Source organism: Pinus tabuliformis, chromosome J (assembly GCF_031772625.1).
Source record: "Pinus tabuliformis cultivar Carrire ecotype Pingquan chromosome J, CPIR1, whole genome shotgun sequence".
Taxonomy (NCBI): domain Eukaryota; kingdom Viridiplantae; phylum Streptophyta; class Pinopsida; order Pinales; family Pinaceae; genus Pinus; species Pinus tabuliformis.
The window spans coordinates 336,185,551-336,200,758 of record NC_142295.1 but is presented as its reverse complement, the minus strand read 5'-3'; the positions used below and the strand labels follow the sequence as shown (position 1 = coordinate 336,200,758).

The window sequence follows — 15,208 nt, the reverse complement described above, 5'->3', positions numbered from 1 at the left end:
CTAGAGAAACATTTGAATATCTCAGGGAAACGTTATGAGGGATCTCTCCTTTATCTTAGTAAAGGAAGCACAAAATTAAGGGGAGCAACCTTTGCTATTGATTTCAAAGGGAAAGAGAATGCATATAGGGGGAGAAACTATTAAAAAGAGTAGATATCAAAGTATTACCATCAATTAGAAAGGGGATATTGTTGAAAATGGTTATGATTGATGTTAAAGGATATCCTAATGAATAGGAAATTACATAGTCAAATAGCATATTTAGAGACCTTTCCAATGATACGTAACACACATCCTAACTCAACACAACCGAGAAGAAATTAACTTTTGAAATATATTCATGTATATATAGTTAATATCCTTCATTTGCTCAAGTCGGCCCTACTCTGGACCCAAGAACACTATAAATAAGTGTTATGTGGAGAAGCCAAGACACTCATTTTCTCAAGCAATTCGATTATGTTTTTAGGTCAACAAAGGAATAGGTTTGAGTTTCATACCTCATGAACCAAGTAACGTAAATCCGAGTTGGAATCGAAGCCAAGTTGGAAGGGTTTTTGGTGTAAATCTTGGGAAGGGTTCCCGTTCTGTTTGAGGCATGTTGAGGCCAAGTTCTATTGTTAAGGAGGTCGGTTTCAAAGTCTATTGAGGAGGTTGAGCTCAGGGATTGATGGACTGAGTTCTATTAGACCTATTCTAGCTTGAGGCCAAGCTTTTGTCCTAGTTTGAGGCTGAGTTGCAATCCTAGTCATAAGTTGAGTTGTAGTTCTGCTTAGAGCCAAATTATAAGACGTATTTTGGTTAGAGGCTGAGCTTTGTTGTAGACCAAGTTGTAGTCCTTATGGATGCTAAATTCTAGTTTGAGTCGGGTACAAGCTGCAAGGAAGTTAGACCTTCTTTTGAATAAGTGATAAACCTAAAAATTGCCTCTTTAACAATAAAACAACTATAAGTTGGTGATTACAAAGGATTGGCGTCCTCACCACTGGTTGTAATAAATTCATGACTATTTGAAAAACATTTCTTCTTCAAATTTGGATTTTCATTTTAATTCTTGTGTTCAAACATTGTGTTGATGATTGATTATGTGATGAGATTTTATTTTTAAGATTAAAATTGACACACATACACCTATAATGAATCAATGTTATTCACACCACATTTAAAAATATATAAAAAAAATATGTTAATGAATTTCTATGTATATAGAGATGTGAATTTATTAAGAGCCAACTTAGATCAAACTTAACCCAGTTCTAAAGCACATCCACATTAATTGGAAATGAATGAAAACTAAAAAAAACATATGACAAGACAAAAAAATTGTTACATAGAAACCACACTTACAAAATTGTGTTTTGATATTTGAAATCTAATAAAAAGTTGGTTAGTGAATGATTTTATTATCTCTTGCAATATATATGTTAAACTTTATAATTTTAAGACTTTTTCAAAATTATATTATAAAATATTTTTAAAATGAAAAACTCATTTCAAGATAATTATATTTTTATGAAGAAAATAATTTATTTATGTAGTATTAAAAGTGTTTCTATCTAAACTTATTTTTTTCTTTTATACATATGATTAAGATTATGTATTTTTTTCCTTGTATTATTTATACTAAAAGTGTTTCTATCTAAACTTATTTTTTTCCTTTTATACCTATAATTAAGATTATGAATTTTTTTCCTTGTATTATTTATACATGTGATTAAGATTGTGTATTTTTTCCATGTATTATTTATACATGTGATTAAGATTGTGCAGTGAAGTTTATATGCACAAATTACCCATATTACTTATACAAGTGATTAAGATGTGAGATAAAGTATATATTCAAAAATTACCTATATACAATATTATCATATAAATAAAATGTAAATCCAATACTACAGGTACTATCCAAACATACTTACAACATTAGCTGGTTTTAAAACCATTCACATTTATAAAATAATTTAAAATACTTTCTTTAAATAAAATCAACGTTCATTAATATTTTTCTTTTCTTATATTACACTTGAATTTCATCTATCTTTCACCAAATATCAATTCCTATTGGGTTACCCTACTTTTTCCTTTCCTATCTTGTCTTATATGACACTGAATTGAATTTCATCTATCTTTCACCAAATATCAATTCCTATTTGGTTACCCTACTTTTTCCGTTCCTATCTTGTCTTATCTCTCACAATATATATGTTAAACTTTATAATTTAAAAATAAAAATTAAAAAAATACACATAGGTATATGATAATATAATTTTAAGACATTTTCAAAATTATATTATAAAATATTTTTAAAATGAAAAACTCATTTCAAGATAATTATATTTTTCTTGTCTTATATGACGCTTGAATTTCATCTATCTTTCACCAAATATCAATTCCTATTGGGTTACCATGTAAAAAACACTATGTAAAAAACACTATTGACATCCAATTGATGTATGTTATAACTCTTATACAGAATGAATAATGTGTGAAAGAATAAGTAGATAAGTGTTCATATTTGCAATAGGTGCAAAGATTTCAATGTAGTCAATATGAATATGATCTTGTTGAGAGAAGATTTTTGTCACGAGTAGATTTATGTTTCTCAATAACACTTGCAGATGGTAAATTTAGTCTTGTAGACCATTAGATATTTCATCACATTCTTTCTTTATGCCCGAGGAACTCAGTCTCAACTTTTATTTCTCATCAAAGGAATTGCACTCTTTAGTCATATCATTCTCCCATTTAGATTAAACTTGTGCATCTGAATGTCTATTGAGATCAATTCCTTTAGGATACATGCCATGAAAGCAACACTAACACACTATTTCTATCAAGTCTTTCTTGAGTCATTTATCGTACCTACATTAACATCGACAACTTCAATTGTCTTAGTCAACCATTGGAGAAGACAAATGTCCATTATAGATGGAATTTTTGTATTAGATTCACCATGAGAATTCATAGTCAAATGATTAGATAAGCCATTGCTTGTAGTCAAATATATTGGAAAAGATCCACTCGAAGTGAAATCTGTTACACTAGTTGATTGCCTAGTGGAAAAGCTAGTCAATGCATTAGTTAAGGTTGTATAATAATATGTTGATATAGAATTTGTCCTAATCTCAAATGTGTCATTGCTTAATAATCCATATGGGGACTTTAGTTTGGCAACCTTGGAAGTCTACTTGTTAAAATACAACATCCCACCTGCAAATAACTTTTCATTTTATTAGAATGAACAATTTGTAGGCATTTGCCAATTTGTAGCAATTTGTAACCTTCATGGCCAACCTTCAAGCAACAAAATTTGTTACAATTAGATGATTTATCAAATAAACAATAGAGCTTCATACATGTATGATTTTTCTTTTTGCAATCATGACTCCCATCATGACTTGCCAAATTTCGGCATTCCTCCAATTCATTTCCTTGGTGTGATTCAAGAGAGCAATATGTGCACTTTTCATCGCAACAATGGTTACCCATACAAGAGTGATCAGAGGAATGGCCCTTCTCTAGAACACATCGCCAAAAACATACAGAACATTTACAAACACATACAGAGAGTCCCTGTTTCAGTTCTGCAAGTGATAAAATTGCCTCCAGTTGCAACTTTTGTACATCAGCATTCCTAGAAAATTCTGCAGTGTTGCAGTGAAGCCATTTTTCAACACGATCACGCCATCTATCAGACAATGCCACTAAGAAATAGAGAAATTTAGAGTGCCAAAAATCACCATTTTTGCCTCTCCTTTCCAAGACACATTCTAGTTTCGATCTGAGACAATACAAAATTTTTCCATTTGACGTAGATGCATCTAGAGCTGCAAGCTCCAAGCCAGTGTCCTGCAAATCTAGAAGGAGATCCCCAATTACCATTGGAGTGTCACTTACCTCTTCCTCTGAGTCAAATTGGCAACCTTCAAACACTGAATCATGATTAGATAAGCCATTGGTTGTAGTCAATCATGCATGGATTCATTTGACTATGAATTGCCTCTGGATAATACAAATGTATTGCATGCATTCCAAATTGTGGTCAAGGAGATTTACACTAATGTGAGCAAGAAAATGCTGAATTCAGATTCCTATAAGTCTCAATTGTCTCTCAACAGAGTTAATATTATGGATGTATATGGAGATGGGGATGGAGTGGAACCACCCAAGACAAAGAATTCTTGTTGCTGAGGATTCAGAGAAAAAGCTCCTTTGTTTCTGGGCCTTCTTCAAACAATTGTCTGTGTGTCCTTAATTGGAAGAGAACAAATATGCAACATAAGCTATCAGCATGATGATGCTGCTGACTCTAGATAGTTGTAATGTTGATACAGCTGCTTCACTATATGCCATAGATTGTTGAAGGGCAAAGGGTAGCTTGAGACACAGTGAAGCCATCATGAGAAGACTGGAGTCGATTCCAGAAATAACCTACGTCATATAGCAATACAACACCCATGGTTAGGCCCTAATGAATGAATATCGTGACCAGGTTGGACTTGTTTTGGTGGCCTAAGTTGTTAAATAAAAACTAAAAATATATCACATGCCTTGTCAAACCGTTGTTCTTTTTTCATGTTGGCAATTCCTCCACAAAAGAGAGATGTGCCAAGCACAAAAAGTAAGCTGGAAAGCACAGAGCCTAGTAGAGAATACTTGACCATATTGATCTTTCCATGGTAAAGTGCAAACACTGCAATGAGCATCTTTGTTGCATTTCTACATGTGGCGTTGAGCAGCCCACCAACTATAGGAGAATTAATTAACAATATATTTGCATCAGTTACTTCGAAATGTCAAACACTTTCTCATATATATCAATTAGCTCATATCTTGTATCCACAAATATGAGTACATAGTCCATATACATATAAGAATCTCACTTGTTGGTCCAGTGTAGAATGCAATTTGTCTGCAACAATTTACAACAAAACATCAGATTGTAGAACCAACAAACATAATATTTTATGAAGTCACTGCACTGCAGTGACCATTCCAAGTGTATAAACAATTGCAGTACAAGGTATAGATTACACGTAACCTATGTACATATACCATGCAATTTTTCACTTACTCGGTGACAAAGCCTATACGTTCAGCAAGAGGTGCAAGGCCAAGCAAACTTATGATGAACACCCAAACCTGCAAATAAAAGAATGTGGAAAGTGATGCCAGAAAAACTTACAGAAAATGTTAGAAATGATAAAATTTAAAGTAGCATGAACCCTCCATCCTTTCTATTGATAAACTTACAGAAATGATGCTACTTTCAATAAAGAGCTTGAAAGACAACTTGTTATTGTTAGATTGCTTACAATAGATGGGCTGGAGCTTCCATTTCTGGTTGCTCTGTTTCTTCCACTCAAAGAGGATGAGTTCATTTCCATCACGTATTCCTCCAACATGGCTATCTGCAGCTTTCGCATCCATATTCAAATTAATGTTGTTCACAGGCCTCAGACATTGATACCTATTTCCAACATCTGCACTTAAGGTCCACAGAACAGATTGCTGTGCCTTGTCATGATTATAATCTTCCAAGTATATCTGTTCAACAACATTCAACAAAAACTACGGATTAGGGAACCACCATTGTAAATAGCTCTATTGCAGCCCATAATGCCCAAGACCCTAGCATTCTGAAACCCTGAGTTAAGGTGGTTTATAGCATTACAGTGAATAAGACTTCTCTACATATCCAGAGGAGAGGCTATATTAAACAATGAAACTAAAAGGAAAAGGGAAATAGAAAGTTTTACCTGGTCCCATTCTTTATCCCCGTGTTTTAGAGCATGTATGGTGGCCTTGTTCACAAAGGCAAATGCTGGGAAGCCAGCTTCATCCTTGACTCGAAGGCCACATGAATCTACTTTGATCCATTGCTGACAAAAGGTTCCATCAAATAGGGGAATAAGGATAGTGATCAATCATCAATTATTAGATGAACAAATGCTTTCAGCGAGCTTCAAATAAAGTAGCTCAAACTGATGAACATACCTGATGAGGATCATGTGGGTTTTCCAGTGCAAGCACTGCAACATCACCACGAGCAGCCAAGAAATACTCTGGGTTGGCTTCACAATGGATCTTAACCGTATGTCCTTATGGCTCGACATTAGCCTGTGGTGGATAGAATGAACTCTGCTCACCTCGTGGTGGATGGACTCCTTTTGAAGCACCCACTGTCCAATTTACCAACAAATATTAAAAATCAGCACTCACCCAATTACGCCTGAACCTGAACGTGACGTCCCCTGCGTGGTGAGCTGCAGAGCGGAGGAATTGCCTGGGTCGTAGTTTTGTGGTGAGCTGCAAGCGCTGAGTCGAGGAGGAAGGTGAGTGAGCTGCAGGGGCTGAGTCGTGTTGGTTGGGGGAGCAGCATGTGGTTTAGAAATTCCTCCATTTCGAATTGGAAATGACATCAACTCTCCGTTGCGGTAATTCCAGCGCCGATCCGATCTGTCAGAGAATGTCAGGATTTCCAGCTCCGATCCGATCTGTCAGGAAATGTCAGGAAATGAATGCGGAGTGATGGACGGAGGGTGGCGGAGCTAGGGGAGGGTGGCGGAGGATGGAGGGATTGCCGACGGCCGGAGCTGGATGATTTTCTGGGCAGCGACGGAAACCGGGCAATTCCTTCGCCTAGGTAGACTACTCCAAAAAAATCAATTGTGTAAATACAAATAACACACCCTACAAAGTGATGTCTTCTTGAATATTGATCAATATGAATGGTTTTCCTTTCACAGTTCTTGTGTTTTGATTCTTTATGAATAGGAATTGATTCATTCAACTAAAATTGGTATTGTTGATTTTGATGGCACTTTTGTTGTCCAACTTGATGATTGGGTGCTATGCCGAATTTACAAGAAAAATGGTCATTCTCAGAGAGTACAAGGGGTAGAACGAGATGAATCACGAAGTGCAAATGAAGTGATGGCTTCTTTGCCTGATATTGTCCAGCAAAACAAACTGCAACTGCCCAAAATTGCCTCTTTCAGTGGGTTATTGGAGAGTGACGATCCTTTCATAGATGGTTTTTTAAACGATGAAGCCATGGATGGCAATGGAAACAGCAGCAGACTACCTCAAGTCCAGTCGTCCAACCTCTCTGAAAACAATTTCAGCAATAACAATGACAACAATAGCGATTGCCGATATGAAGTTGTCCCAAAACAAGAAGAATTAGCAGTGGAGAATGACAACAAATTCAATTCTCTTAAGAGGACCCTCTCCTTAGCATATGGGGACGATGAAACCAACCCTGCAAAGAGATTCAACAACATGCAGAACAACTACAGCTACAACGTCTACAGTAATGTTTAAGCCTTGCTTAATTCAATGCAGCCCAATCAAACTTTCCAACAGAAAAACTTCCTAAGTGCATTGAATGACAATCAACAGAATTTCAGACTTCCCTACATTCAGAGCATGCATTGCCCACTCGAAAAAATCCCTATTGCATTCAGACTTTCAGACTTCCCTATTGCATTCAGCCATTGTTTGTAGTCAATTATATTGGAAAAGATCCACTCGAAGTGAAATCTGTTACACTAGTTGATTGCCTAGTGGAAAAGCTAGTCAATGCATTAGTTAAGGTTGTATAATAAGATGCTGATATAGAATTTGTCCTAATATCAAATGTGTCATTGCTTAATAATCCATATGGGGACTTTAGTTTGGCAACCCTTGGAAGTCTACTTGTTAAAAGACAACATCCCACCTGCAAATAACTTTTCATTTTATTAAAATGAACAATTTGTAGGCATTTGCCAATTTGTAGCAATTTGTAACCTTCATGGCCAACCTTCAAGCAACAAAATTTGTTACAATTAGAAGATTTATCAAATAAAGAATAGAACTTCATACATGTATGATTTTTATTTTTGCAATCATGACTCCCATCATGACCTACCAAATTTCGGCATTCCTCCAATTCATTTCATTGGTGTGATTCGATAGAGCAATATGTGCACTTTTCATCGCAACAATGGTTACCCATACAAGAGTGATTAGAGGAATGGCCCTTCTCTAGAACACATCGCCAAAAACATATAGAACATTTACAAACACATACAGAGAGTCCCTGTTTCAATTCTGCAAATGATAAAATTGCCTCCAGTTGCAACTTTTGTACATCAGCATTCCCAGAAAATTCTGCAGTGTTGCAGTGAAGCCACTTTTCAACACAATAGCACCTTCTATCAGACAATACCACTAAGAAATCGAGAAATTTAGAGTGCCAAAAATCACCATTTTTGCCTCTCCTTTCCAAGACACATTCTAGTTTCGATCTGAGACAATACAAAATTTTTCCATTTGACGTAGATTCATCCAGAGCTGCAAGCTCCAAGCCAGTGTCCTGCAAATCTAGAAGGAGATCCCCAATTACCATTGGAGCGTCACTTACCTCTTCCTCTGAGTCAAATTGGTAGCCTCCAAACACTGAATCATGATTAGATAAGCCATTGATTGTAGTCAATCATGCATGGATTCATTTGAATATGAATTGGCTCTGGATAATACAAATGTATTGCATGCATTCCAAATTGTGGTCAAGGAGATTTACACTAATGTGAGCAAGAAAATGCTGAATTTAGATTCCTATAAGTCTCAATTGTCTCTCAACAGAGTTAATATTATGGATGTATATGGAGATGGGGATGGAGTGGAACCACCCAAGACAAAGAATTCTTGTTGCTGAGGATTCAGAGAAAAAGCTCCTTTGTTTCTGGGCCTTCTTCAAACAATTGTCTGTGTGTCCTTAATTGGAAGAGAACAAATATGTAGCATAAGCTATCAGCATGATGATGCTGCTGACTCTAGACAGTTGTAATTTTGATACAGCTGCTTCACTATATGCCATAGATTGTTGAAGGGCCAAGGGTAGCATGAGACACAGTGAAGCCATCATGAGAAGACTGGAGTCGATTCCAGAAATAACCTACGTCATATAGCAATACAAAACCCATGGTTAGGCCCTAATGAATGAATATCATGAGCAGGTCGGACTTGTTTTGGTGGCCTAGGTTGTTAAAGAAAAACTAAAAATATATCACATGCCTTGTCAAACCGTTGTTCTTCTTTCATGTTGGCAATTCCTCCACAAAAGAGAGATGTGCCAAGCACAAAAGGTAAGCTGGAAAGCACAGAGCCTAGTAGAGAATACTTGACCACATTGGTCTTGCCATGGTAAAGTGCAAACACTGCAATGAGCATCTCTATTGCATTTCCACATGTGGCGTTAAGCAGCCCACCAACTATAGGAGAATTAATTAACAATATATTTGCATCAGCTACTTCGAAATATCAAACACTTTCTCATATATATCAATTAGTTCATATCTTGTATCCACAAATATGAGTACATAGTCCATATACATATAAGAATCTCACTTGTTGGTCCAGTGTAGAATGCAATTTGTCTGCAACAATTTACAACAAAACATCAGATTGTAGAACCAACAAACATAATATTTTATGAAGTCACTGCACTGCAGTGACCATTCCAAGTGTATAAACAATTGCAGTACAAGGTATAGATTACACGTAACCTATGTACATATACCATGCAATTTTTCACTTACTCGGTCACAAAGCCTATACGTTCAGCAAGAGGTGCAAGGCTAAGCAAACTTATGATGAACACCCAAACCTGCAAACAAAAGAATGTGGAAAGTGATGCCAGAAAAACTTACAGAAAATGTCAGAAATGATAAACTTTCAAGTAGCATGAACCCTCCGTCCTTTCTATTGATAAACTTACATAAATGATGCTACTTTCAATAAAGAGCTTGCAATACAACTTGTTATTGTTAGATTGCTTACAATAGATGGGCTAGAGCTTCCATTTCTGGTTGCTCTGTTTCTTCCACTCAAAGAGGATGAGTTCATTTCCATCATGTATTCCTCCAACATGGCTATCTGCAGCTTTCACATCCATATTCAAATTAATGTTGTTCACAAGCCTTAGACATTGATACCTATTTCCAACATCTGCACTTAAGGTCCACAGAACAAACTGCTCTGCCTTGTCATGATTATAATCTACCAAGTATATCTGTTCAACAACATTTAACAAAAACTATGGATTAGGGGAACACCGTTGTAAACAGCTCTGTTGCAGCCCATAATGCCCAAGACCCTGGCATTCTAAAACCCTGAGTTAAGGTGGTTTATAGCATTGCAATGAATAAGACTTCTCTACATATCCAGAGGAGAGGCTATATTAAACAATGAAACTAAAAGGAAAAGGGAAATAGAAAGTTTTACCTGGTCCCATTCTTTATCCCCGTGTTTTAGAGCATGTATGGTGGCCTTGTTCACAAAGGCAAATGCTGGGAAGCCAGCTTCATCCTTGACTCGAAGGCCCCATGAATCTACTTTGATCCATTACTGATAAAAGGTTCCATCAAACAGGGGAATAAGGATAGTGATCAATCATCAATTATCAGATGAACAAATGCTTTCAGCGAGCTTCAAATAAAGTAGCTCAAACTGATGAACATACCTTATGAGGATCATGTGGTTTTTCCAGCGCAAGCACTGCAACATCACCACGAGCAACCAAGAAATACTCTGGGTTGGCTTCACAATGGATCTTAACCATATGTCCTTGTGGCTCGACATTAGCCTGTGGTGGATATAATGAACTCTGCTCACCTCGTGGTGGATGGAATCCTTGTGAAGCACCCACTATTCAATTTACCAACAAATAATAAAAATCGGCACTCACCCAATTACGCCTGAACCTGAAGGTGACGTCCCTTGTGTGGTGAGCTGCAAAGCGGAGGAATTTCTTGGGCCGGAGTTTTGTGGTGAGTTGTAGGCGCCGAGTCGAGGAGGAAGGTGAGTGAGCTGCAGGGGCTGAGTCGTGTTGGTTGGGGGAGCAGCGCGCGGTTTAGAAATTCCTCCATTTTGAAATCGAAATGACATCAAATCTCCGCTGCATCAAATCCAGCGTCGATCCGATCTGTCAGAGAATGTCAGGATTGCCAGCTCCGATCCGATCTGTCAGGAAATGAATGCGGAGTGGTGGACAAAGGGTGGCGGAGCTAGGGGAGGGTGGCGGAGGACGGAGGGATTGTCGACGGCCGGAGATGGACGATTTTCTGGGCGGCGACGGAAATCGGGCAATTCCTTCGCCTAGGTAGACTACTCCAAAAAAATCAATTGTGTAAATACAAATAACACACCCTACAAAGTGATGTCTTCTTGAATATTGATCAATATGAAAGATTTTCCTTTCACAGTTCTTGTGTTTTGATTCTTTATGAATAGGAATTGATTCATTCAACTAAAATTGGTATTGTTGATTTTGATGGCACTTTTGTTGTCCAGATTGATGATTGGGTGCTATGCCGAATTTACAAGAAAAATGGTCATTCTCAGAGAGTACAAGGGGTAGAACGAGATGAATCATGAAGTGCAGATGAAGTGATGGCTTCTTTGCCTGATATTGATTAGAAAAACAAACTGCAACTGCCCAAAATTGCCTCTTTCAGTGGGTTATTGGAGAGTGACGATCCTTTCATAGATGGTTTTTTAAATGATGAAGCCATGGATGGCAATGGAAACAGCAGTAGACTACCTCAAGTCCAGTCGTCCAACCTCTCTCAAAACAATTTCAGCAATAACAATGACAACAATAGCGATTGCCGATATGAAGTTGTCCCAAAACAAGAAGAATTAGCAGTGGAGAATGACAACAAATTCAATTCTCTCAAGAGGACCCTCTCCTTATCATATGGGGACGATGAAACCAACCCTACAAAGAGATTCAACAACATGCAGAACAACTACAGCTACAACGTCAACAATAATGTTTCAGCCTTGCTTAATTCAATGCAGCCCAATCAAACTTTCCAACAGCAAAACTTCCTAAGCGCATTGAATGACAGTCAACAGAATTTCAGACTTCCCTACATTCAGAACATGCATTGGCCCACCTAAGCAAACAGGAAAAAACTACTTCAATTCCAGACGCACAGGTATGTGAATGCGTTCGGCCTTGATGGTAGTTGTATATCAGAAACAAGTTCGCTTGTCCATTCTAGGAAGACGAAGACATGCCACTGGTGAGATTGTAAACTACATAGCTGTAGATGCATATTGTTTTGGAGAGTTTCCGTGGTGGCTGCATTGGGGTTGGACCGTCCCTTTGCAAATTTGTGTAGTAATTGGCATCCTTTTTGCAAGTTTGCTCATCATCATTCTTACTCTCATTCTAAACAAACTTCTGGCCAAAACCCTCCAGAAGTGCCAAAACTCTCTTGGCTCTAATTCTTTAGGGCATTCAGACTTCTGGATACTCTGCAGAAAAACAACTCAATGCCTATGAAAAAAATTGCAGTGTAGCATGAAAATCAGATTATGCTTGTTTAAACTGATATAATATGCAGGTTTCATCATAAAAATAAAAATGCTAGCACATACTACTTGACACAACATTACCATTTAGAATAACCATAACTGTCCAAAAGACATAGCTGGCACAAATGCCGCTTGAATGAAAATAACACTGAAGCACAATTTCCATTCTAAAATCTGATTTCTGCATCCCTGTAATAAAAGTGGCATCATATAGAATGTTTCAAGATAGGTCTGCAATTAGCTAAGTAATCGGACTATTGAGAGGCCATGATGGATGAAAGTTGTATATATTATTATTCTCCAAGGACCATGGAGCTAACTGAAATCCAATTTTATATGATTTGTGACACATGCAGAGTTAGTCAATATTACCATACTAGGAGTAATGAGCAAGAGATATCTCTGTGTACGATGTTGCCATGGAATATAATAGGCATAGGAACAATGTGGGCTGGAGGACAATACAGAGCTCCTTCATGAGCCCAAGCATTTGTTTTCACCTCCTTATCAACCACCTGTGGCTCCTCTGCGTCATAAGGAATATATCCTGGCAAGGATTCAGTTCATCACAATGTGATATGGTTTAAGGTCTTCATATTTCTAGGCAAATACATTAGAATGCTGTTTGAAAAGATTAACATACCTCTCCTTAAAATTTTGTATATCAATATGGATACCTAGTTGTTGTTCGCGTGAATTCATTTGTTTAACTTCACCTTCAATTAGGCAATCTTTAAGGCATCTAAACAAGTTCAATGGATATTTATGACTACTTTTATTCTATTTCATAGCCACTTTAACCCTCGAATAGGATTTTCGGCATGGCTTCCTCAATTCAAACTCATTATTATCGACCCTTGCTTTCAAAAAAGCCCATTCACATTTCAATATTCTTCCACACACTATGCCTTAAGGAGTTTCCTTTGCAACAAGGTGCAAATGCTAGTATAAAATATTTTTAAAATGAAAAACTCATTTCAAGATAATTATATTTTTCTTGTCTTATATGACGCTTGAATTTCATCTATCTTTCACCAAATATCAATTCCTATTGGGTTACCCTACTTTTTCCTTTCCTATCTTGTCTTATATGACACTGAATTGAATTTTGTCTATCTTTCACCAAATATCAATTCCTATTTGGTTACCCTACTTTTTCCTTTCCTATCTTGTCTTATATGACACTGAATTTTAATGGGCATAAACAGTTAGAAGTAACCTAATTACATTTTATCCTCCAGATCTATATTCTGGCATCTGTATTCACCTTGGGTCGGAGATCAAGGTTTTTGAGATATCATCCTAGTCTGATTGAAAAAACGACCCACAAAACTCACACTTTGGCTCCCCCTTTTGCAGATTCTCGCTTTGCTATAAATTGTGGAGGCGGACAGAAGATTTTTGCTATGGGAGATGCTTTTGAGCCGGACAGCGAATCACTTGATAATACGTCATTTTATGTCAGCAATACACAGAAGTGGGGAGTGAGTTATGCTGGACGTTTTATGGACAGCAGTAATGCAAAGACATTAAACTCAGAACTGTATGAGACAGCACGCTTATCTCCCAGCTCACTTCGATACTATGGTTTAGGGCTCGAGAATGGACCATATACAGTAAAACTACATTTTGCAGAGATACAGATTGAAAATTCTAATAGTTGGAAGAGTGTTGGAAGACGCGTTTTTGATGTTTATGTTTTTTATTTGAAAGTGTTATTGCTACTCTCCCAAAAAAGAAAAAGAATGTTTTTATTTACGTAAACCATTGACGCACTGTTTACATTATTTTATGGAGAAATTGTAGTTATAGGTATTTTTGCCTTAAGCAAATGATCTATATATAGATTAAAAATACCATTCTAAAAGTGAAACTGTATTATTTTATTTCCTCCTGTTACTGACTACGATGTTTATAGCTTAACTAAATAGTATAAATATTATGTACGTTGATATTGTAGGGGCAGAAAGTGTTAACAGATTTTGACATCCGAAAGGAGGCAGGGGGCTAAAATATAGGTGTTGTTAAATCTTTCAACATGACCAATGTGACAGCAAACTTCCTCGAAATTCCTTTTTTCTGGGCTGGAAAAGGAACTTGCTGTATTCCAGCCCAAGGAACCTATGGACCATTAGTATCAGCTATAAGTGTTACGCCAGGTGATGATAAATGATGTGTTTCATTAAATTAAAAGAATTTAATTTCTTTCCGTATAAAACAGCACTTATATATTTATTTTTTGTATATGTGTTTATAGTAGCCCGGGATAACAGTTTCTACCGTAGCTTTTTGGCAATTTTTGGACAGATCTACGTATACGAATACATGCTGGACATGTGTAATTTTATTTCTGATAAGGAAAAAAATAAAAGTAAAAATAAAAATATCTAGATAGAACAGTTTTCTAGCCTGGATGGGTATAATGAACTAGGCCAAAGATGGTTGTACTAAAACATTCTTATATTAACTTTCAAATTAATTTTCAATTATGAAATTGTAAATGCTTTGTTACTTTCACCTGCCTTTGTCACTTCTGATTTTAAAATGTGTGTAGAATTCAATCCCAAGAAGAAGAGTAAGACAGGAATGGTGATTGGAATCACAACTGGGATTGTTGCGGCTTTGATATGCATAATTTTGTTTTCTCTCCTTTGGAGGAGGAGAGTGCAAAAGCTCGCAGCAGCAGATGTTGAGGAAGACAACGGTATTGACAAAATATTCGAGGACTCGTGCGGGGATAGTTGTCCTAACATTTTATGGTTTAAAAGTTGCAATAAGGATTTAGTAGTTCAGCTAGTTAGATTTGATCTTGGGTCTGTTCAGGATAACTCTCACC

The 15,208-nt window shown here is 36.7% G+C and overlaps 1 protein-coding gene and 1 pseudogene across 1 annotated transcript in view; one reads left to right on the top strand and one right to left on the bottom strand.

Annotated features, from left to right (window-relative positions):
* LOC149227111 (putative LRR receptor-like serine/threonine-protein kinase At1g53430) overlaps positions 1-14,135 on the top strand; it is a 242,850-nt gene extending 228,715 nt beyond the window's left edge. The window contains exon 9 of the mRNA XM_089380409.1: positions 13,732-14,135. Coding sequence (XP_089236535.1) covers positions 13,732-14,135 — 404 coding nt within the window. The remainder of the gene's footprint in view (positions 1-13,731) is intronic.
* On the bottom strand, positions 5,194-12,559 carry LOC149227112 (ricin B-like lectin R40G2; annotated as a pseudogene).
* Positions 14,136-15,208: the final 1,073 nt, after the last annotated feature.